Here is a 27,628-nt window from a genome sequence, read left to right on the forward strand (position 1 = left end):
CCTTTTCTTTCTTTGTTTTTTGTGTTCAAGACAGAAGATTAACCTTTCTTGTTTCTAGTGCTTATTCTTAATAAGATATCAACTCTTTAACATAGTTGAATAATGTTTGGTGTGAAGGGTCATGAAGGAAAAGTGTCCACAGTTTGCCTAGTAGAGATGCATTTTACAAAACTGAGTAGAATTTAGAATGATGCGTGTTTTTTTTGGAACTGCAGGAGTTCTAAGAGACAGTTAGACCAGCCTCCCCAACCCTGTCTTTTTAGCAGAGAAGTAAACAAGCCTTACAAGAGTAAATGGCTAGTCCAAGTAACCCAGCTAGAGTGGTAGTTACCAGGACCGGAACCGAAATTTCTTGACTTCTGCCTTTGCTGTTATACCATGCTGCTTAAAAAAAAAAGTTTTATCAACCTGCTTTATTTCTCTGTTTTTTAAAAACATTTTGTGTTTTTGTGTTTTTGTTTTAAATGCACACACAGCTAAAGCTGACATAAGGATGGGCGCCAGAGCTAAGTTTTATGCTCTCGTGGCTAAAATCTACAGAAGAAGTGCTTAGGATTTCAGAACTCACTTAATTTTACATTTTTCTAGAGATATGCTCTTTTAAGTGTTTTAAAAATTCTTGCTCTTGCCAAAGACACAGGGGTGTACTTATTTCTGAACAGAAGGGGGCCATCCAGTCGTACCCTTGAAAGCTTACAGGGTCTCTGAGAATTCAGTTCTGGTTAGTGCTACGTGGGAGTTAGTCTGGTTCAGATAGCCTAGAGCCACCCAGCAGGAAATTTGCCCTTTAGCAATAAATCTGGGGTAGGCCTAGCTTGACAGCAGCAGAGCCAAGAGCCTTGAATTGGAAAATTTAGGATTGGGGATGTAACCATCAACTTACCCTGAGGAAGGGCCACCAGTGACTGCTTTGAAGTGCTGAGGTGCTGGGGTGTGGGCGTGGCCATGGTGGTAAGTTCTGAGGGTGAGGGTGGGGGTGGGTTTTCTTCAGGGGAAAGTGGAAATCTGGGATATGTTTTCATATATTGAAAAGTCACTCTTTTTTCCTCTCTGAATTCATTTGGTTATTTTAAGCACACCAAAATGTTATTACTTATAAGTTAGTTTGTTCATACAGTTCTGCTTATTTGGAGACTTGAGAGCCTTGGGAGAAAAGGAGGATTTTTCCAGTAATCAGGATTTTTCCAGTAATCACTAAGCAAGTGTGATAGCCCTGACTCAGAGGGGAGGGAGGAGGAGAGGAGGGATAGAGAAGCACTTTAAGACATTTTAACTCATTCACTGACACTGAGGAGTGTTTAACTTACACTCATACCCAGGAACTAACTTATATTACTAGATCTGGGTCTTAGGGAAATATTTTGGGATCATATAGATTAATGACAACATACTTCATAAATAGTGTTCTGATCCATCCGTGAGTATATTGATTGTGTTTTTAGTAGCTGTGATATGAGTATTTGTGACTCATCTCTTTCTAGGTTAAGCTGGTAGGTGAGCAAAATGTCACTGGTCTTCATGCCACTTTCTAGCCCATATCAACTTTGTGTTTATGTTTTATGATTTTATGTTTTTCTTAAGGGGGACGAAGATAGCAAAAGCTAACAACAGCCAACTTTCTTCTTTGACAGGATTTGCTGATGCCACAGATTGCTCAGGTGGTTTGAATAGCAGTTCTCAGTCTTTGTACTTCTGCATTTAATCTTGTCTCCAGACACCAGCATTTGAGATTGTCATGTAACCTCTGCCTTATAGAAGGCTACTTAGTGTGGTCTTGCTGTTGGGAGAAAAACAACAGACAGTTTACACTACTTCCTATTTTTCATTTCCCACATTTTAAGGTGTCTACACACAATTAAAAATTATGTATCCGTTGAAAGGAAATGGCCATATTTTTAGATACTGATTTTTAATAATCAGTGGGTTCAGTATGATTTTGGTGTGAATAGCTGTGCAAAAGAGCAGAGTAAAGATAATCCAAGAAGCCCCTGTTTTGTCATCTTAGAGATTGTAGGCACAAAGCGAGGGTAGAATCCAAAGTTGAGACCTGACTATGGGAAAGAAACAAGACAGAGCAGTCAATTCCAGAGGAAGAGCCCACGAGCATTCCCTGAGACAGATACTCCAGGGGGAGGTGGCCTTTTATGGACCTTTCCAGCCCTCTCCCAAGTCCCTAAAGAGTCCTACGTGGGAAATCACAGTAGTTTAAGTGGGGAAGGTTACAAAGGAGTCTCTTGAAAGGTGGAAACTCATCTTAAAAGAAGGTAATGGAAACACCCCAATATTGATTGTTAAAGGGGCGGAAATAGCAAAACAGATCATATGGTATGAACCATTAACAAAATATGGTTAGGTATCATTCTTATATACACAGAAAATTATTTGAAATAGTATACACCAAATGGTCAATTGCAGCTGATTATAGGAGATGTTTACTTTCTACATTGTCCATTTCTACATACTTTGAATTTTTACACGGGCTTATTATGCCCATAAAAGAATGTAAGCTCGACCAGGGCAGGGACCTCCTTTTTTCTTGTCTGCCACAGTACACAGTGATTGCCACAGGGCAGATGCTCAGTAAATACTTGTTGAATGAATATTACCTTTGTGCAGGGAAAATACTAGATGGGGGCAGGGGGAGGAAAGATGCAGTGCAGTGCAACTCAAAGGCTTTTGAAGGTGGAAAACCTAAATATTACATTAGACCAGGCCAAGGACCTGCCATCCAGTGTCAAACTATTTGTTGTTCTTGAGTAAGTTGTTACTGATTTTATTTCTAAAAAATAGAAGGACTTTCCACTCTAAGCCCTTTTCCTTGGTATTTCCCAGAAAGTTTTAAAATTAAGTACTCTGTCAGGACTTTTTTCCAGGCTGTGAGGAGGTTACAGGGCAAGGGGAGAAAACTCCTCCAAGGGACTTTTGAAAAAGCCATTTGCTCTGCCAGTGAGTTGGTTGTTCCTCAGGGCCAAGGAATCCAGGCACAAGCCACATGTCAGCCAAGAACTCGGAGGAAATCTCAGTTTGCCTTGTCTTATTCATCTTTCCTGGTGGGTCTTGCCTTCTCTCTTCCCCCTTAGCTCTAGCCATTCTCTTTGTCTTTGTGGTAGCTGGAGAGAGAGCTTGGATTCCATGTTTCCAAACTTCCCTCCAAGGAAATCCCCCTGGTTAGAAAATGCATTGACTGCTTGTATGTCATCTCTGGTGCCAAAGAGAAAATGGTGTATTTGTTTGTTTTCTTTTGCATTTGAATACATTTTGCTGTGTGTCAGGAATAGTTTGTGGAAGAAAATATGACCTTGGGAGACAGTGATTGGGGCTTTGGGGCTTTACCCTGGCTGCTTTCCCTACGTGTGCTACCTGTCACCTGCGTTGACAACCTGTGCTGCATAGTGACTTGCCTGACACTCTCCTTGTGCGTGGTGGCTGCCAAAGTAGGCCTTTCCGCTTCCACAGGTGCATTTGACCATTTACTTGTAACAGTATCATTTCTAGCTGAGAGGTAAATTTAGTAAAAATACGTGACATTTCAGAAAGAATTAGATTAAATATGTTGGATATAGCTGCTACTAAATTTTTTGGAAATTATTAAGTGAAAATAAATTCTTTGGAAATTATTAAGTGAAAAAAAGTAGTAGAGCCATATTTCTATTTATTAGTAAGTTCAGTGTCTCTGTGGAAACATGTTTTTGATTTATATTAGTCTAGCGTTGTTTCTGAGCAGATATACATTGTTGGACCTGATTTATTTTCATTTTCTTCCATGCTCATAATATTTAAGGTACCTGTAGGTTTTATTTGGTTAGCTTTGTTTATTATATTAATTCATAATATAGTTTGAATTTATTTTAACCATTGCAGTGATTTAAAACTATAATATTCTGGGATATAAATGTGGTAATAGAAGCATGATAATTTTATACTTAAGCAGGCCTATTTTGTGACTTGAAAACCAAGCAGCACTTTAGGAGCTAGGCATTAATGAATTTAAGCCAGCAGTTTACTTAGTCTGCATATCCAGGTGATCAAAAAAGATCATTATCTATGTTGTACGGATAAATTATGAAATAACACAAATTATTTGGTGGGGGGAATCCACATTAGAAACATTTTTATGTTGAGTACTGAGAGTTTATTCTAAAACAGGGATTTCTGATTAGCCAGCTAGAAAGTTACCTCCCTAGAATTCAGAAGGAACTACTATAAAATGTTGTGTTAAATTCTGAGTCAGTACCCCTGCTGGCACATAACGAACTGAGATTTCCAGCTAAGGGAATTAGAGGTGGATTCCCTGAAGGGGCGGAGCTCCAAGGAAAAGGAACTGTATTCTTTAAATGTTACTCACACTACCATTTAGAAACTGGCTATTTGAGTACTTTGACCGCCAGTGTGGGTATACTTCAGTCTGTGCAAATCTCTCTGGGATCTCTTAGACCTCTTTTCTAGTCAGCTGGGACTCTCAGAATTAAAGCAAGTTTTAGTTTCTTTTTTATGGAAAGAATGACAACTCCTCTCTCTCGTAAGGTACGTTTCACCTTTCTTGGTAGAGTGTTGTAACAGATTTGAAACAGAAACAGTGTAATGAACTGGAAAGGACCACTGCCCTTACTGTCCCCCTGGCTCTAGAGAGGGTGTTGCGGACTCCGGCACGTACAGGAGCGAGGCAGGGCACAGGTGTGAGCAGGGGGCCGGGGTTGGCATCGTTCGTACTCAGTACTGCACCCGGCACGTGGGAGTTGGGAAGCACATGCCCTTCCAGACGGCCCAGCCAGGTGTTGCTGTGGGGTTGCAGGCCCAGTGTTGCTAAATCTTCTGATATTCAGAGGAGATGCCAAAATAGGTGTCTTTATGTGAAATCTCACAGTTCCACAACATTTATTTTTGCATCATGTGGAGGAGAGTGAAACAAACATGTTCATGGGCCGGATTGGCTCACCAGTCTGTAACCTCTGCACCTGACCCTTCTGTTACTCTTGTATTTTGTTCCATCCCCCACTGACCCCACCAGTCAAAAACTGGACTCCTGCAGGAAGGACTTGTAGTTAGGGGCAATCTGGTAATTCCCATGCACGGATCTGCCATGTATTGATGGGAACTTTTTGCCTTCTCCTGTCCTTGAGTTCCGTGTGCTCCTGGAAAACATGCACCTGTTGACAGTGCCCCTCCAGAGTCAAAGACTGCCATCTTTTTTGTTGCATCCTCACACCTGACCGTGAGGCCTTCAGACCACTTAGAAGGAGAGGGGACAGCCTTATGGTAAGAAGGGTAGTTTGGGTCTCTGGTGTTCCTCAAACCATACGGTATAGAGGCCTCCTGTGTCTAAGGCAGGTGACTTACTCCACACCAAGGTGTTTTTCTGCCGTGTTCTTGGAGCATAAAATACACCGAAACAGGGGACATGGACAGTGGTTATTTGCAGATTTCACAGACTAGCCAGTTTAGAATCTGGACCTCCCAGCACCATCCCCTGTAACGTGTGTATACTGTCAAGGCTGATGTCAGAGCGATGCCTGCTCTCTTCTTTTACAGGGAGCCCGGGCAGGGCCATAAACTGCAGCTCTAGAATCTAGATTTAGACAAACTATTGCTTTGATAGGAACTGGTGAATGGGAAGTACAGGTAGTTGATGTAGATTCAGGAACTGAGGCGTCTTCTACTTCAGAAAATTAAGTTCGCCTTCCTTGGAGTGACCGAAAAAGTTTAGGAAGTAAAAGAGTTGGGTTTTCCCTAAGGCTTTCAGATTATTTCTGAAACTGGCCTGTGACATGGGCAAATCTAAGAGTAACAGTGAATGTTGAAAAACCATGGAAAGCAAATTAACAGCTTCCTATTTTGAAATAACTTTTCTCCCAATCATAAAATGATAATTAAAATGTTAAAAATAAGCTGTTGATTACTTCCAATTTTGAAAATAAAGAAGAGGTGGCCACTATCTTTTTTTTTTGCGGTATGTAGGCCTCTCACTGCTGTGGCCTCTCCCGCTGTGGAGCACAGGCTCCGGACGCACAGGCTCAGCGGCCATGGCTCACAGGCCCAGCCGCTCCGCGGCATGTGGGATCCTCCCGGACTGGGGCACAAACCCGTGTCCCCTGCATCAGCAGATGGACTCTCAACCACTGCGCCACCAGGGAAGCCCCACTATCTTAATGTATATCCTCTCAGTCTTTTTTTCTCTTGCATACATACATATTTTCACAAAACGAAGCTCATACTACGTATAATGTTTTGTAATTGTCTTTTTCACTGACTATATCATGAGCATTCTCCCATGTCATTGAATATTCTTCCTCAGTGGTTTTTTTAAAAATTAATTTGTTTATTATTTTTTTGGCTGTGTTGAGTTTGTTGCTGCATGTGGGCTTTCTCTAGTTGCAGCGAGCGGGGGCTACTCTTCGTTACGGTGCACGGGCTTCTCATCGCGGTGGCTTCTCTTGTTGCAGAGCGTGGGCTCTAGGCGCGTGGGCTTCAGTAGTTGTGGCACGTGGGCTCAGTAGTTGTGGCTCGCAGGCTCAGTAATTGTGGCACACGGGCTTAGTGCTCCGCACCATGTAGGATCTTCCCAGGCCAGGGCTTGAACCCATGTCCCCTGCATTGGCAGGCGGATTCTTAACCACTGTGCCACCAGGGAAGACCCCAATGGTTTTTTAATGGTGGCATGTCAGTCAGACACATGAATATACAATTTATTTAGCCACTCTTCTGTTGAATATTTGTGTTCCTGCTTTTTTTTTCTTATTATAAATAATGCTGCAACAAACACACTTTTACACAAATCTTTGTGTGTATCTCCAGTGTGGGAGAGGGATGATGTATTAACAGATATGAACATTTTAAATACTTTTTTGATACAAAGTATCGTATCTGACCACATCTTTTAAGGACCTTATTAAAAATACTAGTTCATGGCACCCATAGCTTTATTCTTAAAGGGCTTCAAGAAGTCAGTTTTCTATTCCGTGAATGGCCAGTGAAATCCTCTAGATTTCCGTTCCTCCTCTGTGTTCCTTAATGAAAATGAATGTGTTTGACAGATTAGGGAGCAGAGACATAAGGTACTTTGTATTATGGTTTCACCTAGCAATCAGGTAATCAGGCTGTTGCTTATTTTTGGATACATGTGCCTGGTAAGCAATTGTAGTAACCACAGTGAGACCTGAGGCAGCTTCATTTCCTTATTTCCAAAGCTGTGGTTTATAGGATATACTAGAGCAGCTTCAAGTCAGTGTAGGCCTCACTTAAGACGAAAGACATTCATGTTTTTATGTGAATGACCCATGCTACCCAGCCTGTCAGGGTGAATGACCTGGAAAGGGGGGAAGGGAAGGAGTTGGTGGAGAAGGTGAACAGTATTTCTTCTGGGGACAGAGCTTTGATTTATGAGCTCAGTTTCCTGCATAGACAGCTGTGTGGTCCCTAAACAAGTTTTGTCTTGTATGATTAACGTATGCCAGGGGATCTCCTAATGGAATTAGGTACGTAGCGAGATAAAGCAGTTGCTCTTCGTTCAGTCTTTTTTTTTTTTAAACATCTTTATTGGAGTATAATTGCTTTACAATGGTGTGTTAGTTTCTGCTTTATAACAAAGTGAATCAGTTATACATACACATATATTCCCACATCTCTTCCCTCTTGCATCTGCCTCCCTCCCACCCTCCCTATCCCACCCCTCTAGGTGGTCACAAACCACCTAGCTGATCTCCCTGTGCCATGCAGCTGCTTCCCACTAGCTATCTATTTTACGTTTGGTAGTGTATATATGTCCATGCCACTCTCTCACTTTGTCCCAGCTTACCCTTCCCCCTCCCCATATCCTCAAGTCCATGCTCTAGTAGGTCTGTGTCTTTATTCCCGTCTTCATTCAGTCTTTTCATGTGCACCTGCCTTCCTGACAAGCAAATGCCCCTTTACCCCTGTCTCCTTCAGCCACGACTGAAACTAAAAATCTGGCGGCCTGCTGTAGATAGGTTGTTTCCAGAGCCTCATATATCATAACGCTAACCCTGTTCTAATCTAAGCACTGAGGAAATGGACACAGAGCGAGGGTTAGAGACATGGTCTTGGAAGGGTTGGAAGAAACTTTAGAAATACACTTCCAGCTTCTAATTTTAGAGCACCGCCAGTCCCTGGCTTCAGAGAACTTTTAGGCTCTTTAGAAATAAGATATATACACAGGAAAATATTAAAAACCAAAACAAATGTAAAAACAGCACAGGGAAATGGTTTAGTGCCAAACCAGAAACACCAACAGTAAGGGCTTTCAGATTTCAGAAGGAGAGGGAAATCAGCACCTCATGGTGGAGAGTTTGGTTTTTGTTTTTATTTTTTAAGTGGGTCTCGAATGAGTGAGACTTGAAAATTGGAGGCCATTCCTCCAGGAGGGAGGGGTGGTATAATTAAAGGCAGAAGATGTCTGGAAACAAGGAGTGGGTCATTTTGGCTGGTATGATGGGTTTGTGAAAAAAACTAATCTTTCAGTCACTTGGCTGTATCGTTTGAAGGTGACCTTCTGAAGCCCCTTTTCTTACGTGGTAAGCAGCACTCTTAAGTTCTGTGTTGTCATGCAAGGCCTACAGCATCTCTGTCACAGCTTCTTAGAGCTCAGAGATAACCAGCAGAGCCGAGGCTCCTTATCTTCCTGAGGGCCTCATGGGGTCAAGCTGGCAACCCATAGAAATATACACTTAGGTCGTCTTCTGGAATGGGTATGGAGTCATCCGTAGGTGAAGTCCTGGCTGAGAAAAGGTCTCCCTCTTTTTCGCAGGACTTGCTTCCTGGGGCAGTTTCCTGCCCCGAAGTCTTAAAGTTCTTCTGTGTTCTCAGTCAGGCCTCATAGAGCCTCAGGCTTTATAAAAACATGAAGGTACTGGCTCTACCCATTGGAGACTTTTAAACTTTCAATGAAGTCATAGCACTGTGGCTGTAATTCAAGTAATTCACAAAGATAAGGATTACAAACACTTAGACATAAATATCTCCCTACCTTTTCAGATGCTTAACAATACCTCTTTCAACTAAAAGCTGACACTTGAATACTGTACTTTGTTTTACTACCAGGTGTGCTTCAAGATGCTCGAAGATATTTTTCTTACTTAGCCTGCCTTGAAAGACGCAGGTCTGAGCTTCATTCTTTTGGTCAGCTAGGAAATTACCCCTTATTAACATGTAACTTTTTCCCTTAAAATTAAATAATTAGCAACCGTTTACATTATAGCGTACCTTAGCTGGGTGGAATGAGGGAGGAGATGAGGTAGAGTTGAGGTTTGGAGTGGGTGAGAGCGTTCCTCAGCTTGGCAGTTTTGCTCTGAAGTCAGCTGGGCCGGCGAGTGGAGCCCTGAGGAAGGGCTGCTCCAGGGGCCCCACCTCTTGCTTGTGAGTTAGGTGCTCTGCTGGAGTTTAGAGGTAGCTTACAAGTTTAGAAGTTGATTTAAAATTTTATCAGTAAAGTGGAGTAAAGTGGCTCGGAAAGGTGCCTGGACCTAACAGGTAACATTCTGAGTTGATTAGACCCCTGGTTTGTCTGATTGGGCCCAGATAGACATATTTATTGGACACATAGACTCCAGCTTTGCTGTGGGCCCTGTCTGTATCCCAAGTGGCAGCGCTACTGGACAGCCTTCGTAAGGGTGACTAGCGCCACGGGAGTTGGGCAAGGAGGGAGTATGTTTATTTCCTGCCGAAGCCTTGGTTCGGTTTGGTTAAGATCTGTCTGACCCATTATTTCTCTTTTTTGGATGAGTTTATAGTTCTGCTGGAGGAAAGTTCTCTTTTATCCCTTAATCTTCTATTGTGTAGGGAGGAGAATAGGATTTAGCTCTGATAAATGGATTTGAGCTTGGAGATGAAATTTTTTCCTGCTTTCTTTTGATTCCTATTTACTGAAATTAGTTTTAAGGGTTATAAACTATTACTTCTGCCTCATTTTCTTCCTGGCCACGTGCTTCAAATTTAGGTTGCAGCTATCGACACTTTAGTAAAATCCCATGAATACATTTGAAGATTTTGCATTAACCTCTTAACACCATTTAATCAGTACTTCTTGGTGTTTCACAGCAGTAAATTATATATCTGCATTTTACCTAGTAAGTATTGACCTTCAGCACAAAAGGGTTAAGTTTACCATTATGACAAGTAGTAGTTATCTGTCTAATAAATGCCCCTGGCACTTGACTGGCTCGATTCAGTTCGACTTACTAATTCATGTAATTCTTTAAAAACTCATGTATACATTTTTTTATTGAGCATATGCAGAGATTGGTAGTACAGTACATCTGTGCAGTGTAATATTATGCAGCAATTAAGTTGTTTGTGAAAAGTTTCTAATAGTGTGGAAAGGTGCTTAAGATATGTAAACTATACATGTGATACCCTCTCAGCAATATGAAAAATGTTGACATGTGTTAAGAAAGAGAAAGAAAAAGACATACAGAAATGAAGTAAACCAAATGCAAATAGTGGTTCTGTCTGGATGAAAGGATTATGAGTTATTTACATGTTTATTCTTTATACTTTTCTGTTGTATGCAGTTTTTTATTTTGACTGGGTATCACTTTTGCAATAAAAACATAAATCCAATAAGGGTTTGTAAAGCATTTTACCACCTACCTCAGTTAAGATTTAAAATAGTGAACGTTCAACATTAAATTAATGCTTTCTGCAGAGAGACAATGAAAAGTTTCCCCTAATAAATTTTAAAAGTTACTGAGAATTTACCATTTAGCACATTGTTATCTTACATGTTGTTATGCAGTTTCCTATAGACCAGTGTTCCTTAAACTGAGGAATGCTGTGTTAACTAACAGGTTTGCTGCAACCGTTTGGAAAACAGTCATTCAGAGTTTTACAGAACCAATGGCAACAGTTATGAAAATCCTGAAGCATTTTAATTCTGTGCCTTGTGAACTTAAGTTATTTAATTTTTGAAAATAAGCTTTTTATTGAAGTATAACACACATCCACAAAAGTGCTCAAATCTTAAGTGTACAACTTATGAATTTTCAAAAAGTGAACACACCCTTGTAACCACGTCACTTTATTTTAACCACATCACTTTATTTTTCTTGTATTGTGCTGCTATATGTCTTTGATAAAATTTTCATAGTTTTACACACAAAAAATATTGTTTAGTGTTCTGCGATCTCCAGAAGTTACACTCTAGATATTTTTGCACACTTTGCTCTCCTAACTGCACTAACTCCTTGGTTTTTTTACATTTTTCAAAGAACTCTAAAGTTTCATTCAGAAATTGTTATTCTTAGTTCATGGTAGGAAATTTGGCTTTTATAGGTTAAAAACTCTAAAAAAGTAATAACTTCAAAATTCTTGACATCTAGACTTCGCAGATTTAATTTTTCTTTCATTCCCAACTGCGGCACATGCTTTGCCCCAGTGGCTGGTTGTGTGGAACTTGATTCCTGGGCCTCTGCATATGATACAGCTTAGGTTGCTAATCTGAAGGAGCAGATCAACAGCCAGTGGTAAGTGTGTCAGGCCTAGAAATCCTAGACCAAGCTGGGAGGAACTTCAGAGATCGTTTGCCTCAGATGGGGAAACTGAGTCCTGAAAGGTTATATGCCTTGTCCAGGGTCGCAGAGCTGGCTCCAGAGCTGAGTCGAGAATCCTGATCCTATACCCCGTTTCTAAACCTTGCTAAGTCCCTAGTCTCTTCTTAAAGCTCATCCTTTTTACTAAAAAGGCAGCCCTCGGGCTGTGAAACCGACTTCTCAAAAAAGATAAATTACCTAACACATTTTTCAGCCAAACTTCTTAATGAGGATAACCTGACAGCATCGACCTGTTTTAGAAAATATCCCTTGGGTAACTTCGGGTGAATGAGTGACGGTGTGGGGATGGTATAAATGCCAGTCGGTAATTGTTTAGAGCAGTTCCGGGAGTACATTCAACTGGAATAACCCTGGCAATAGGGAAAGTGTGGCATGATGTCCATTTGTGATGCTTCCCTGGGGAGCGAGCTGTGTCAGGAGACCCGGCAGCTCTTCTGGAACAGAGTCTCTAGTCCGTGTTCCCAGGCACTGGACAGGGGGACTGGCTACTGGGCCTGGGAGCTAACCGTTGATGTTTCATGACTTTTTGGTTTTGAGATTTTGCTTCAATTGGCTAAAGGTAAGACAGGTAAATAAAGCTGCTCTTTGGTTTTCTAAGGAATGCCAGGCAACCGATATATGTATTTAGGAAGTGTTGATCACTGTGATTGATGGGCCCTGGGGGTTTAGTGCTTCATAAAACATATCTGTAAGGGCCTAGTCTATGGACCTGGCAGTTCCAAGGAGAGATCACCATTGCCCTCCAGAATGCTTGGTTCTGTTGGTGTGTTGGATTAGTGAAATGCACAAGAGTCTCTTCAGAGCTAACTGACTTTTGCCTACTGTAAGTTTGTAGGAAAAGGTGTCTTCTGAGTCTCACCTGGCAGTCATCCTTGGCCTGAACTTGAGTGCCGTTCTCCTTGGTCTAATCTGCCAGGTCCCTTCTATCCTTTCTCATCCTTTCTCATTCCCAGAGTACAAGCCTTCCTCAGAGGCCAGACTGATTGCTCTGCCTCCAAATGCCTGTGGCTGTTGCTACCTTTGAGCTTTTGAGCATGTTTTCCCCTTGTTTGGAATGCCTTCTCCTCCCCTTCTACTTCTCCAAAGCCTGCCCAACTTTCGAGGCCCAACTCATTTCCCATCTTCTCTCCTCAGAACTCATGCGACACTTCTCCCCATGCCATGCTGTGGCTGATAGAGCCACAGTTTGGCCTGCTGGAGAAGAGAGTGGAGTCTAGAGCTAGGCTGCCTGTGTGACCTTGGGCTGGAACCTTTCCTGAATCTAAATTTCTTCATCTGTAAAAATGGGACTAATAATTGCCAAGGTTATTCAATTTAGCTCATAGTTGTACAGATTAAATGCGTTCATACCATTAAAACCTATGGAACAGTGCCTGGCATGTAAGTTCTCATTAAATATTAGTTACTCCCTTTAGCATGTTTTTAACCATGGCCTTCCTGTATTATGGTTTAATCATTTTAAATGTCTGTTTATTGGCCTCTAGTGAAATTGTAAAGTCCTCTCATGAAGAAGGGGGCTTAACTTTATATTCTTTGTTGACCCTTTTCAGTCCTACATGTGCGTATAATAGCTCCCCAATACATATCACTTAAAGTGAAACTATTACTGCATTAAAGAAAATAGATGGGACAGGAGTAAGGAATTGAAAAGATAAGCTTCATTTCACAGATTGAGTTTTCTTATGATTCGTAGATCATGTAATTTGTACCTTTTTTCATTGTTGCTGAGTCTAGTGAGCTCTTCTGTCACAGTCACCACAAGTGTGAACATCATTTAGCAAGGATGCTAGCAGTTTCAGGAGGCTGCCTCAGACACTGTTTTCTTCTAGGCCCATGGTGGGAGGGAATCTCAGACAGTAGACTCTGATCTATCAGGATATCTCAAAGCATGTGGGTCCTGAGCTGGTTGTTATTAGCATATCTCCCTTGCTGAGGGGCATGGGGAATTCACCAGTGGAGAGGGGACCGTGCCCTTCAGGCACCCTCCCTCTGCCTTCCCCTCCTCCTTTATTAGCAGCTCAGATACTCACAAGCACCATCTTCACCTGTCAGTGTTCACAAATATTTGGGGGGAATCAAAAGTTACCCTCTGGTGGGAAGGGGGAGACCCAGGCAGAAGCACTGATTCAAAGGCTGATTGCAGACGGGAGTTGTGTTGATGTCAGGAGCTGCTGGCAGGGTGCTCCACCAGCCACCCAGCAGTCAGGGACTTCAGCCAGGGTCTGCCACAGAGCCCCCGGGTTGGCCTGTCAGTGATGAAGATGCTGTGTTTCTCCTTCTCCTAGGCTGGAACAAGACATTAAAAAGTTAAAGGCCGACCTGCAGGCCAGCAGGCAAGTGGAACAGGAGCTCCGCAGTCAGATCAGCTCCCTCTCGAACACCGAGCGAGGGATCCGCTCAGAAATGGGCCAGCTCCGGCAAGAGAATGAGCTGCTGCAGAACAAGTATGTGCGCCTTGTGGGCCTCTGGCCGTGAGTCAAGCAGCCTCGCATTGCTCTTGTTTCCAGGGATTGGAGCACAAGGCTCATGACGACAAAGGGATCTAGCAGAGGGTTTTTTTTTTTTAAACAAAATGTTTAAAATATTTAATGTAGGACCAGATATTCAACATGTTATAAAATCTATAAAAACTTATTTCATTGCAGCCAAACAGTTTATTAATATTACTATTCTGTCTTCTCTCATTTAATAACTTCTTCTCTTAGTTTAAAATAGTTATTGAGCTTTTTGACAATATGAGTAAAATTGACAAGAAGTATTTCTGCCACAATTTGAAACTCTTGTTCCCTTGAGTGAACATTTCCAGAGGATTAGACTCTATCTCCTTGTTTTCTGGAACTAAAAGATGATGTTGAACTTGATTTTATTTGAAGAGGCAGACAAAAAGCTAGCTCTTCTGCATGAATTCTTTTATGCTTTCCATTAATTCATTCTGGAATTACTTCTTGACTCAATGTGGGTCTGTCTTTTTTTTTCATCTCTAAACAGTGTGTGTCTGGGGTAGTGATTACTGTTACAGGTGCTGAGCTTTCTGGGCTTTTCCCTGAAAGAGCAGTTCTTCATCATTTTCAGGGAATGTAGCTCAAAAGCTAGAGCATTATAGGCAAATAACCTCTCCATTGCTTCTGACTCACGTATGTATGTGATGGCTCTAGCATTATTACATAGAGAACATCTTACCTTACATTGATATATTGAGAGAAACTCACCTTATATTGATATGTAAAGTTGGGGGTGGTAGTAGCAGGGAAGGGAATGTGGCTGAAATTTTTATCTGAAATTAAGCATCCTGTGATTCTAACTACAAGATCTATTTTGGGATACTCTGAGAAAACATCTCCCAGCTGGAAAGGAAAGGCTGCAGTAGGCTGCAGCATATTGTATTCAGGCAGAGAAAGACCTTCCCCTCCTACCCTTTTCCTCAGTTTCAATGGATCTGGTTCAGCTCTTCCTTGGTCTCAGACTGAAGTTCTTTCAAGGTGCTTTGGGGCAGTAGAATTAGTTCTACAGTTATCTTTTCCTCTGATAGAAACTTGTTTTATCCTATTTTCTGGATTATCTTCTGTAGATCACTTACATTAATAAAGCAGAGGCTAGGTCCAATTCTGTATCTTGTAAGGCAGCTTGTTTATTGGCGTTTAGGAATTGTTAAATAATAATACAATGTATTTTCCTTGGACACTCCGGGAATTGACATTTATGATTTGCTGTTCAAATCTCCTGTTTGCTTTGGCCTCAAAATGATAAAGAGGAGCCATGTTTCTCCAGGGTTTATATTGGACGTTTCTAATTGTAAAACTTTGTATGACAATCATTTCCATATAGGTTACATAATGCTGTGCAAATGAAGCAGAAAGATAAGCAGAATATCAGCCAGTTGGAGAAAAAGCTAAAAGCTGAGCAGGAAGCCCGAAGTTTTGTAGAAAAGCAGTTAATGGAGGAAAAAAAAAGGAAGAAGTTAGAAGAAGCTACTGCTGCCCGGGCTGTTGCATTTGCTGCTGCGTCTAGGTATGTTGATGTCACCTGAGTGCTTAATCCAAGGTTGGCTTTCCTTGGACTGAGAATGGGAATTTGATGCCTTGGGCAGGACTGGAAATACAAAATCATGCATGGATGGATTGCTTTTAAGTACTGTTTTATTAGCTGGTTTAAACCCCATCTGTGCAAGCTTATGCTGTCATGACAACTTCATCCCTCAGTGACCTGCTGTCTAAAGTGGGATGAGGGAATCTCCATGCCTCCCACACCTGGGAGGCAAAATTCTGCTCAAAAAGGGATTTCCAGCCACTTTCTGTAAGACCGATAATTACTAAATGCTTTGAGGGAACCAATCTGGACTTTTGTTCCCTTTGTAGAACTATCATTATGCTCTACTCTTAGTTGTGTGTTTCTGGTGTTTTTAATCTTAAAATGGAAGAAAGATAAAATCTTGGTTCCCCCAAGCACTGTGTACTGACTGCTCATGTCTTTGTTGGACATCAGCAGACTGTCAAATGACCTGGAAAAGATGGGGAAGAGAGTTAAGAGCCTCTTCTTCTTCCCTTCTGTCTCTCTCTCTTTTTGGCTTCTACTTCACTTTTTCTTTTTTCTTTGTTTTTTTGACTGGTGAAGTTCATCTGCATGGTGGGGGTCAGTTATGGGTTTACAGATGTAGGGGAGGGTAAATTATTATTTATTTAAGTTTCTATCCCTAAATTTGTGTCTATGTAATATAATTCTACTTTTTGCTTTTTTGTATTTGTCATGTTAATAGCCTTCTTTTGGGTTCTGTCATTTGTAGAACAATTGGTGAACCATCATTTCATCTTTCAGGAAATAGCAGCGGGAGAGAGGACTCTTTCTCCTGCGTGATCCTGCCTTCCCCCAGCAGACTCTGTACTGCAGATGGCTGAGCTAACTTGGCCCGTTAGCATCTATACGGATTCACAAGACCATTTACTAACCTGCTTAGGATGTCGGGGGCGGGGGTGGGGGGGTTGTTTGTTCACTCATTTAAAGATTTGTGAGCGTTCCTGAAGCACTTACACTTGCAGGAGATTTTCCTGAACAGTCATCTGGTGTGGCTTGTGCTCTCCTTAATTCATCCAGCAGTTACTCTTTCTCAAAATATCCCTGAGGAGGATATGACAGTTTCTTAACCATATTGTTTAGTGTCTCTTATGCTTGAGAATCAGTACATTGATTTCAGTCTCTACCCTTAATTTCTTTTGCTTTTGGTTAAGCTTATTGCCTTTGGTCTTATCCTTGGATGGTCCTTGTTTGCCATCATTTATGTAGAGGCTGTTTTTATTCTTAAGTGTATCGCAAGGCTTTAGTCTCTCACTGGGCCTTCCTTTTTGTAGGCAAAGGACACCTACCTTCTCCACCAGGCTGTTTCTGAAACCTAAACTGTTCACCAGCTTTGGACTGGCCATTGCCATCATCTTTTTAAGTTTGTCCTTATTATAGCCCTGAGAAGGAACCTAATGCTGCTCCCTTCTTTTTCTTTTTACTCCAGTCTTGTCAAAACTTCATGACTAAAGAAAGGTGACCTTCCCAGCGCACAGTCCCTCAAAAGTGAAAATGTTTGTTAACTCACTGCCCTCTGCTGGAGACAGCACATGTCTGGTTTTCTCTTGCTCAGCTTGTGTGCCTTGTCTCAACTCATATGGCCTGATGGGAAGCTTGCTGGATTGGCAAGGTGGAAAATCCTCAGTTCTTATCCCAGTTCTGTGACCTGCAAGCTGGGTGACCTTGAACTAGTATTATATCTGAGTAGCTTCAGTTTTCTTCTCTGGAAAATAGGATAATAAACCCTACCCCAGTAAAGAAGGAAGTGTGGGTAAAGTACCTAGCTTGGCACCTGGCTCATATTAGACACCCAGTTAATAATTATTTTAGATCATTTTTGAAATTATAAAGAACAGAGAGAATGAGCAGACTGAGCCAAAAGCTACAATCTGACTCTGTGGAGTATAAGAAAAATATCAATCCTGCAGTATAGTTAAACCTATAGTCTTTTAAATCCTCTTTTTCCCTTCTCTTCTTTTTCATAAGGGGAGAGTGCACCGAAACCTTACGGAATCGGATCAGAGAATTAGAAGCAGAGGGCAAGAAGCTCACAATGGACATGAAGGTGAAAGAAGACCAGATCAGAGAACTAGAACTGAAAGTTCAGGTAAAGGAGGAAAAACAGACTTCATCACGCTTGAATTCCTCTTCCATGTTAGGTTTGTGCTCTGTGCTTCCGTGTAGAGATGGTGCCTTCTGATACAGGCCAAACCCCATTGCATCTGAAAATCTCTGTATGACCAAAAGAAGCTCTCACCTGTCCAGCTCATTCAAGTCATATTTAGTTTATCTGGATTCTAAGACAAACCAGAAATGTTAATGGTCCTTGACGTGTTTTATACCAGAACTTGACTTACGGGAGATTCATTTCACTTTTTCAGGTTATAGGCCAGATTAGTGTGCTTTGGAACGTATACACCTCTTCTTAGCCCTAATTCTCTGTCCATTGCCAGGGAATGGACCATTTTGGATGGCTCTCAGCTTCACAGATGGCCACTCTAGGCAATGCATGGGGAGGAAAGCTGCCAGAGCTGTGGACATAGCCAGTTTTGGGGCTGTGTGTACCTTAGCCAAGTATTTGGTGGCGTTGGGTCTTCAAAGGGATGTTTAAGGCTAATGTTATAAGTTGTAAAGTTACAGTAATTTGAGTCACATGGAGCCCATAAGAAATTAGTGGCAGGTCAGTGGGGTAGAATAGGTGACCCAGAGACAAAGCCTAAATTAGTGTTCAGTGAAGGTGGCATCAGAAATGGATGGAGGGCTTCCCTGGTGGTACAGTGGTTAAGAATCCGCCTGCCAACGCGGGGGACACGGGTTCGAGCCCTGGTCCAGGAAGATCCCACATGCTACGGAGCAACTTAAGCCCATGTGCCACAACTACTGAAGCCTGCATGCCTAGAGCCCATGCTCTGCAACAAGAGAAGCCACCGCAGTGAGAAGCCCGCGCACCACAATGAAGAGTAGCTGCCACTCACCACAACCAGAGAAAGCCCGCGCGCAGCAACAATGCAGCCATAAATAAATAAATTTATTAAAAACAAAAAAAAGAAGAAATGGATGGAACAGCAAGGGTTAGTCAGTGAAAGGCTGAGGAACAGCTAGACAACGGGAAAAAATAAAATGAGATGCTCATCTCACATCACACAAAAATAAATTCCAGAGGAATAGTTGAATCCAGGGAAAAAAACCATTTTGTTTTAAATCACAAAGTGAAAAAAAAAAATGAAAAAATCAATTGGGGAGGGTACAGATATTGCAACAAATATTATAAAAAAAAGAATTAGGGGGCTTCCCTGGTGGCTCAGTGGTTGAGAGTCCGCCTGCCGATGCAGGGGACATGGGTTCGTATCCCGGTCCGGGAAGATCCCACATGCCGCGGAGCGGCTGGGCCCGTGAGCCATGGCCGCTGAGTCTGCGCGTCCGGAGCCTGTGCTCGGCAACGGGAGAGGCCACAACAGTGAGAGGCCTGCATACCGCAAAAAAAAAAAAAAAAAAGAATTAATATCCTCAATATGTAAATAGCTCATAAAGATTGCTAAGAAAAGCTCAAATACACAGAAAGTAGGCAAATTATATGAACAGATAATTCACAGAAGAAATATAAATGACTGATAACAATGTAAGAATATATCCTCATCTGTCACCAAAGACAGATAGATTAAAATTGGATATCACTTATCTCTTGTGAAATCAGCAAAGAATTTTTAAATGCTAATATCAACCTGGGTGAGGATACAATGAAATAGGCCTCGTATGTTGCTGGTGGAAGTGTAACTTTCTGGAAAGGTCACGTATTTTTAAAAAATATTTTCCTCAGACTCCGGCCTTGAGGTAAATATTTAAAAGTCTCACCGATGATTGATATACAGAGATGTTCATCATAGTGGTATATAAATGCAAAAAAATTGGAAATAATCTTAACAATGGGAGATTTGTTTAATAAATTATGGTACATATACATGTAGGAATATTAAACAGCCAATAAAAATTGCATTTTCAAAGAACAGTTGAGATTATATGTTTTTAAAAAATTGTATGTATAGTTTGATTTCAATTATGCTGAAAGATACACGTATACTTAAAAAAGACTAAAAGAAAATAGATCAAATTTTTTGCAGCGTTGGGATTTTGGGTTATTTTTATTTTCTTCTTTGAACTTTTAAGTATTTTTTAATTGACTATAATAAGTTTTGATTTCTCTCTTAAAATGAAAAAAATCAGCATATATACACACACACACACACACACACACACACACACACACACACACACATAGGCTACGTTATCTGATGTTTTAAGTGGGCCTATTTTTCAGTATACGCTGTCAAAATAATTAACATTTTTACAATTTTTAGTGTAGGTTGAGAGTAGAGTTTTCGCACGTTTGACTATAGCATTACAGCAACATTTGCAGCTGGCAGCAGGGAAACAGTTCTTTGTGGTTCTGAATTAGGATTGTAAGAAAGTGTTTTATATATTTTTTTAATTTATTTTTTTAATTTATTTATTTTTGGCTGTGTTGGGTCTTTGTTGTGGCTACTCTTCGTTGTAGCGCACGGGCTTCTCCTTATGGTGGCTTCTCTTCTTGCGGAGCATGGGCTCTAGGTGCACGGGTTTCAGTAGTTGTGGCACACGGGCTCTAGAGCATAGCCTCAGTAGCTGTGGTGCACAGGCTTAGTTGCTCCGTGGCATGTGGGATCTTCCCAAGCCAGGACTCAAACCTGTGTCCCCTGCATTGCCAGGCGGATTCTTAACCACTGCGCTACCAGGGAAGCCCGAAAGTGTTTTATTTGGAGACAGAGTCCACAGTTATCTCAAAAAGCCCAATACAATTATCGTTTTGTATATGCACATCACTGTATAAATACATTTTGCACTCCCTCTAAGGGGCGAGGTCTAAACCCATGAAACACCAGGATTCTGTGTTCTAGGGGCCAGGTCAATAATAGTGGGATTTTATTTGTGATTTCAGGCTAATTTGTAGACATCGCTGCCAAAACTATCTTGTAACATTGCTGCTTTGATGATATTGATAGGAGCTTCGGAAGTATAAGGAAAATGAGAAGGACACTGAGGTGTTAATGTCAGCCCTCTCAGCCATGCAAGATAAAACGCAGCACCTGGAGAACAGCCTGAGCGCAGAGACAAGAATCAAGCTGGACCTGTTCTCCGCACTGGGGGATGCAAAGCGACAGCTCGAGATTGCCCAAGGTAGGAGAACAGCCCAGGTCACGCAGCATGGCTGAGAATGCCTGGGGACACGGAGAGCAGAGCTCCCTTAGAGCTCGAACCAAAGGCATTTCCATTTCCTCTTCAAGTGGTTTGATAAGTACCCACCATGGACATCTAGGAATCATCACATTAATTCATTCTGCAGACATATTTTGAGATGAGAACATACCAAGTGCAGGGCACACAGGGAAGAGTGAGTTTCTCTGCTCAAGGAGCTCAGAGTGTTGTAGAAGAAATAGAGAACTGCAGAGTTACCAAAAGATGCTGATGTAACAGGATGTACAGGGCCTGTGGGAACATAGAGAGCCAGGGACTCAGCCAGTCTGGAGAGTTAGAGAGGGCTTTTTCTCAGGGGAGCTGATGTCTGAGCTGGGTCTTGAATGATGAGAAGGGGTTAGCCCAGTGAAGAAGCGGTGTAGTGGCAGTGAGGGGTAGAGAGGCAGAAGAACAGAAGAAACAGCTCGAGCAAGGCCAGGGAAGCTAGGAGGGCCTGATGTGTTCAGAGCGGCAGCTGGCTCTGCTTTGCTGGAGCGAAGGCTGCAGATGAGGGAGTGGAGGGAGGAAAGTCTGGAGAGCAGGCTATTCCCTCGGCAGATATTACTGAGACTTACTACATGCCAGGCACTGTGCAAACCCCTAAGGGGACAGACAGTAACAAGCAAATATATAATATCTGATGGGTGCAGTGACGAAAATAAAGCAGTGGTGACGCAGGCTGTGTGTGTGTGTAGGGCTGCTGCTTTGACATGGAGGACATGGAAGAGCCTTTGAATAGGTAGCATTTGAACAGAGACTGAGAGGAAGAGAGTGAGTGAGCCATATAAGTCTCTAGGGGAAAGGCACATGTGTCGTGGCCACTGGGGCTGCAGCCTGAGTGATGGGGAGAGTTTTTAGGGTCAAAAGTAGCAGGAGCCACAATCTGCCCAACTTTGCAGCCTATGGAAAGAACTTTGGACTTTACTCTGCGTGACCTGGGAAACTTTGGAAAGCTTCTGAACAGAGGCCTGACATGACCTGATGAAAAGAAGTTTAGATTTTGTTCAAGAAATTGATAAGCCACCAATAGATTACTGAAGAAATATTTCAAACAGTTGACTTAATAGAAGGAAAAGAATATTTCAGCAGGTACTTACAGAGCGTTCACACTTGCTCTGCATAAAGCATTTTACTAGAAGGTGAAGGGGAGACAAAGACGAACAAGACATAGTCTAGCTGGGGATCCGCTAAGGTAGTTGTGCTCAAACTTTTTGGTCTTAGGGACCCCTTTACACTCTTAAAATTATTGAGTACCCCAAGGGAGGTGTTTTTCAAGTGAATTATGTCTACCAATATTGATGTATTAGAAATTAAAACCTAAAACATTTATTAATTCATTAAAAAAATAATGTAATAAACATATTACGTGTTAACATAACATTTTATGAAAATAACTATTTCTCAAAACAAAAGTTAGTGAGAAAAGCAGTATTGTTTTACATTTAGCAAATCTCTTTAATTTCTGGCTTAATAGAAGATATTTCAATTCTCGTCTCTGTTTCTACATTCAGTCTGTTGTTATTTCACTTGCCATGTTGCTCCTGGAAGACTCCACTTAGGCTCATGAGGGAATGCACGTGAAGAAGGCGGATAAATATCTTAGTATTAGCATGAGGACAACATGGACGCTGTGAGAAGTGCTGCACTAGGGAAAGCCACGCACGAGGCCTGCTGCCACTAGGTAGAGGCAGATGGCTTGAAAGGACAGAGGAGAGATCAGGGTGGCTTCATAAGGGAGGGACCATTGAGTGGACTTCGAAGGATGAATTCTGAGAGCAGAGAATGGCAGGGAAGAACATTGTTACCTGAGGGAATGGCATTTAAGCAAAGGAAGGACAGTGTTGAGAATGTCCACGTAAGCAGTCCAGTGGCCTCTAGCTGGGGGACATGGAAGAAGAGAGTAGATTAGTAGGACCGTGAATGAAGCTGTACTAGAGGATGTATCCCCTAGATTTTGAGGAGGAAGCAGGTGACATGTTCCAACAGGGTTGCTGGAACCATGGAAGAAGAACAAAACAGATGAAGGAATGAGAAGAGAGAATGAGTTTGGTTTGGGATGCTTTGATCTGGAGTTGGGGCCTAAACCCCAGAGAAAAGGCCAGAACCCCGGGGTTGGGGGTGGGATGTAGAAGTTGTGAGAAGTCAGTGAAGCCATAGCAGTGGCTTGGGACGGCAGTGGCAGAGCAAGAAGAGAAGGGGTTGAGAATCGGGCTTATGAATCTGTGGACTCAGGGAAAGGCATTTAAAAAGAAGGTTCCTGGGGGGCTTCCCTGGTGGCCGGTGGTTGGGAGTCCGCCTGCCGATGCGGGGGGCGCGGGTTCGTACCCCGGTCCGGGAGGGTTCCGCATGCCGCGGAGCGGCTGGGCCCGTGGGCCGTGGCCATTGGGCCTGCGCGTCCGGAGCCTGTGCTCCGCAGCGGGAGGGGCCGCAACAGTGAGAGGCCCCCCGCGTATCGCAAAAAAAAAAAAAAAAAAAAGAAGAAGGTTCCTGGGAATCCTGCTAAACTTCTGACCATACGGTGGTGTTTTGCCTGCCTGGCTCAGCTCCCTGAGAAGTGGCTACCCTCTCCCTGCCTCATCCCTTTTACTTGGATTTGCAGACTTGAAAGAGGTTGTCTGCTGGAGTGAAGCAGCACCTGGGTCTCAGAGTAGCCGAGGGGAGCTTGGCTTCCCAGCACAGATTATGCTTCCTTGTTGGCCCAGAAATTCTCGTAAAGCAAAGAGAACTGTCTTTTCCAAAACTCTGGGAATGTTTGTATGTTACTGATTAAAGAAATCAAACTTAAATCTTCATGGAAAAAAGATACAGTGGCTTATATATCAGATGCTGTGAGGTATTTTATTCGTCTGAGGCTTACTTCGTTCAAAGGGAAGGAGGCTATTTGATGCTTACTTGAAGCTGAGGGGACATGAAGGAAGCCAGAGCGGGGCGGCTCTTTGCTGCCGTCTTTCCCACTACTCCCCTCCACTGTCATGCTCATGCTTGGAATATTCTAATAAGAACCCAACTTCATAATTTAAATCAAGCCCCTTGCTGGGTTTCTCCTTCCTACTTTCTATATCATTTGATTCATCTTGGTTCCAAAATGGCTTTCATCTACTATATCATTTTTTAAAATACGCCACCATGCTCTCTTACATTTTAAATATATTACCGTATTCTGTAGGACTCAAAGTGAGTGCAACTCAAATACAATCTCTTCCTTTTTTCAGCATGTAAATTTCTGAAGGGCTACTCCTAAGTGTTCTTCCCCTAGTAGACCAGGGAGCATCAAAGCAGGATGGAAATTGCATGGGCTTTGGAACAAAGTGGTCCTGGGTTTAAATCCTGCTTAGTCATTAATAACTGAATGACTTTGGGCAAGACACATACCTTGCAGGGCCTCAGCTTTCCACTGGGCTGGGCACTAGGGATTTGGCAAGGACAAAAATGGGGAGACAGTCTCAGCCCTCATGGAGCTCATGGGCCAGTGGAGAGATGATGGACACAAATCATCACCCAAATGAACACTCACCGGAGACAGAAAAATGCAGTCGGCAGGAGTGCAGACTCCAGAGCCAAACTGCATCATCTCGAATCCCAGCTCTTGTCCCTCAACCTCTCTGTGGCCTGGTTTCCTCACCTGTAAAATGGATGACGATGATGATAATTCCCATCTGATAGGGTTGTTGGGATAAATAAATGAGTTAGTCTGCGTAAGCACTTGGAACAGTGCCTGGCACATACGTGTTAGCTATTGTAATTATTATCATTATTACAAAGAATAAAGTGACAGAAAGGAAAGTTTCGGGTGTGTTGAGAATCGAGGAGTCGGGGGCTGGGGGTAGGGTCTGATTTAGATGGAAGGAGCAGGGAAAGCTTTGTGAGGGAGTAGAAACAGAAACCTCACGAGTTAACACAGAGAGCATTGGAGAAGCACAGAAAGGGAAGCAGCCCTGCGGCAGGCAGGAGCTGGTTGGATTCCTTGGTCTCATACTCCGAGATAGTCCATCCTCCCAGAAAAATGTTTCCGCGCAAGACGTAGAGCCCTAGTTCAAAAGAAGCACCCTCTTCGGCTGCCCTGGTGACTGCCGAGCTCAAAACGTGGCTCCTGGAGGTTGAGCCCTTTGCTTCGTCACACCTGCCTAAACGCGGTTCCTCTTGACACCATGACCCGTAGGCCACATGTGGCCTGCCACCTTTTCTTGTACCACCCGTGGGCTAAGAATGGTTTTTGCAGTTTTCTATGGTTTAAAATAAAAAAAAACAAAAAACGACAAGGACAGTATGTGGCTCACAGTGTTTAAATATTTACTGTTTGGCACATTACAGGAAAAATGTGTCTCCCCTTACAAACCATCAAAGCTGGAGTCGAATCCATTTGGGATCAGTGGGCCCAAGAGGGCACTCTGGTGGGTGAACGCTCCCTTCTCACTAATGGTCGGTCTTTGATCTTCCAGGACAAATTCTTCAGAAAGACCAGGAAATCAAGGACCTAAAACAGAAGATAGCCGAAGTCATGGCCGTCATGCCCAGCATAACATACAGTGCTGCCACCAGCCCCTTGAGCCCCGTTTCCCCACACTACTCTTCCAAATTTGTGGAGACCAGCCCCTCTGGACTCGATCCCAATGCCTCTGTTTACCAGCCCCTGAAGAAATGAAGGCCAGCAGTGTGTTTTTTCCAGGCTTTGGTTATCAGAAAGCATCACAAAGGAGCGTCTCTGGCAGTCAAGATTAAAAAAAGTTTATATTGTATTTTGTGGGACTGTATATGTTGTCGTTTTTAAAAAGGGGGGGGAAGATAACATCCAAGTCTGATTAGAACTGCCCACCAGTTTTTCTTGTAAGTTTTTAGAAGACCTCACAGAACTTTGCAGTTTATTTTTCTCGGCCATTACATTAAAACCATTCTTGGATTTCAAGTAGCCAATTTTGCCTTTTATGTATTCTTACAGTTTCCTCTTGAAGAAAAAAAAAAGCAGAGTTTTTCCTTCTCAACCCTTTATTTTTGTTTTGTTTTATTCTTAAATCAGCAAGCAAAACCTGCACATTGGATTCACAGGGGATGACCATGAAAACTTAGTCTTTAGTGTGAAAGGTTTAAATAACCTAACACAGCTTTGATGCTATAGCTGCATTAAAGAAAATGATTCCTAAAATTACAGAAAACAAAAATTGATTACCCCTCCAAGGACCAAACAAATTCAAGGAGTGTCATTTCAGCCGAGGGGAGAGACTCAGGTGAGGAGAGCAGCTGTGAGAACGTAACAGGGGTTGTGTCTGAAATGTGTATCTTCCCATCGGTGTGTTTAGTCCTAGAAAATTGCTAGCAGCAGTCTTGTTCACAGTGCCTTGGGAAAAGACATTTCAAGAGGAAACTTGATTTTAAACAATTTCCCCCTTTACCATCATCTCCCTTCTCTCTGTGTCAAGCTCACTACGGATCCTGCTATAGAACTGGTGGGTAGCTGGGCTGTTTGGTACCACTTCAGCCACACCTTCTGTTTCCTTTCATTGAAAGCACCACAGTGTTCTGGACTTGTCTCGAGGCAAGCATCCTGGGAAGGGGAGCTGGGCGGTGTTTGTGTTCGAGAGACTGCAATGCCGGCTAATAAAAGCTGCAGTTCTAGGTTTTGTTTTGTTTTATTTTTTTTAATTTCCTTTAACTGTGCTTTCCACTTTTCGTCATCTTGTGTTTGACGATTTAAAAGAAACTTGACAATTCCTCAGCTCTTGTGCCAAGGAAGGTTTGTTGTTTTGTTTTTTTTTAAAAAGTTTAAAACTCAAAACTCTGCACAAAGATTTCAGTCTCAAGTGTATATTATACATTGGTAGAAAAGTGTTTGCACTGGCAACCTTTGGAAGTGTTTAAGAATCAGGGAGGGGGTGGAGGGAGGGGCTGGGAGAGGGAGGGGCAAAGCAAAACTGTATTTGGAACCTAGGAAAATTAAGAAACCAAATAGAATGGTTTGACTTCCTTGCCATGGATTCTGGAAGGACATAGTTCTAAAATTTCCTGTTAATTGGCATGTATGTCTCATTTAAAGCAAATTAAGTAGGACAAGCAAGTCAGCAAGATAGAAGTGTTAAAAAGAATCTTCCTTTTTAATCACTGATCTTATTTTGGGATTAAAACCTTCTAGCTTTAGCCAGGTATGCATGTTGCTGCCACTTTGCATTTTTGAATCATCTTGTGTAATTGTCACCATGGAAGTGTTACTCAGAATTGTCACAGATTTTTTTCATCTTTGTGCAAAAACATGGAAAATTGTCACTGACTTTGTGTTGAGGTTTCCCCCATTTTGCTGCCTTTTGGGACACTATTTTGGTTAAATACTTGGTCTTGGCTGCATTCCTTTTTTTTTTTTTTTTCCTGTGGGGTTCAAAAGAATAAACATTTTCTTACAGATAAAACTAGTTTTCTGCCTTTTTAACTTTTCAGGAGGGCACAACAAGGTAGATTGTTCTGAATGGGCCTTAGATTTTTCACTCCTGTTCTGTCCTCATTTCCGAACCCTGACAGTGGCAGTGTCCCGGGCAACGGGTGCCGCGGGGCGCAGGTTACAGGATTTGGGATGAATCCATCCAGGCTCTCAAGTAGTTTTCGTTCTAGTCTTACTTCGGATGTATTCATTCTCATTCTCTCTCCCTCCCTCTTCCTCCCTGTCCCTCCTCTTCCCTCCTTCCTCCCTCCCTCTTTCCTTCCCTTTTTCTCCCTCCCTCCCTTTTCCTTTCTCTCTGTCATCTGAGTAGAACCAAGGCTGCCTT

The 27,628-nt window shown here is 42.4% G+C and overlaps 1 protein-coding gene across 2 annotated transcripts in view; it reads left to right on the plus strand.

Annotated features, from left to right (window-relative positions):
- The window catches only part of MACO1 (macoilin 1), a 57,955-nt gene extending 31,218 nt beyond the window's left edge, over positions 1-26,737 (plus strand). For both annotated transcript variants that reach the window (XM_079913001.1, XM_079913000.1), the window contains 5 exons: positions 13,847-14,005; positions 15,387-15,569; positions 17,598-17,718; positions 20,648-20,822; positions 25,319-26,737. In XM_079913001.1, coding sequence (XP_079769127.1) covers positions 13,847-14,005; positions 15,387-15,569; positions 17,598-17,718; positions 20,648-20,822; positions 25,319-25,521 — 841 coding nt within the window. In that variant the 3' untranslated portion in view covers positions 25,522-26,737. The remainder of the gene's footprint in view (positions 1-13,846; positions 14,006-15,386; positions 15,570-17,597; positions 17,719-20,647; positions 20,823-25,318) is intronic.
- Positions 26,738-27,628: the final 891 nt, after the last annotated feature.

Source organism: Stenella coeruleoalba (assembly GCF_951394435.1).
Source record: "Stenella coeruleoalba genome assembly, chromosome: 1".
Classification (NCBI taxonomy): Eukaryota; Metazoa; Chordata; class Mammalia; order Artiodactyla; family Delphinidae; genus Stenella; species Stenella coeruleoalba.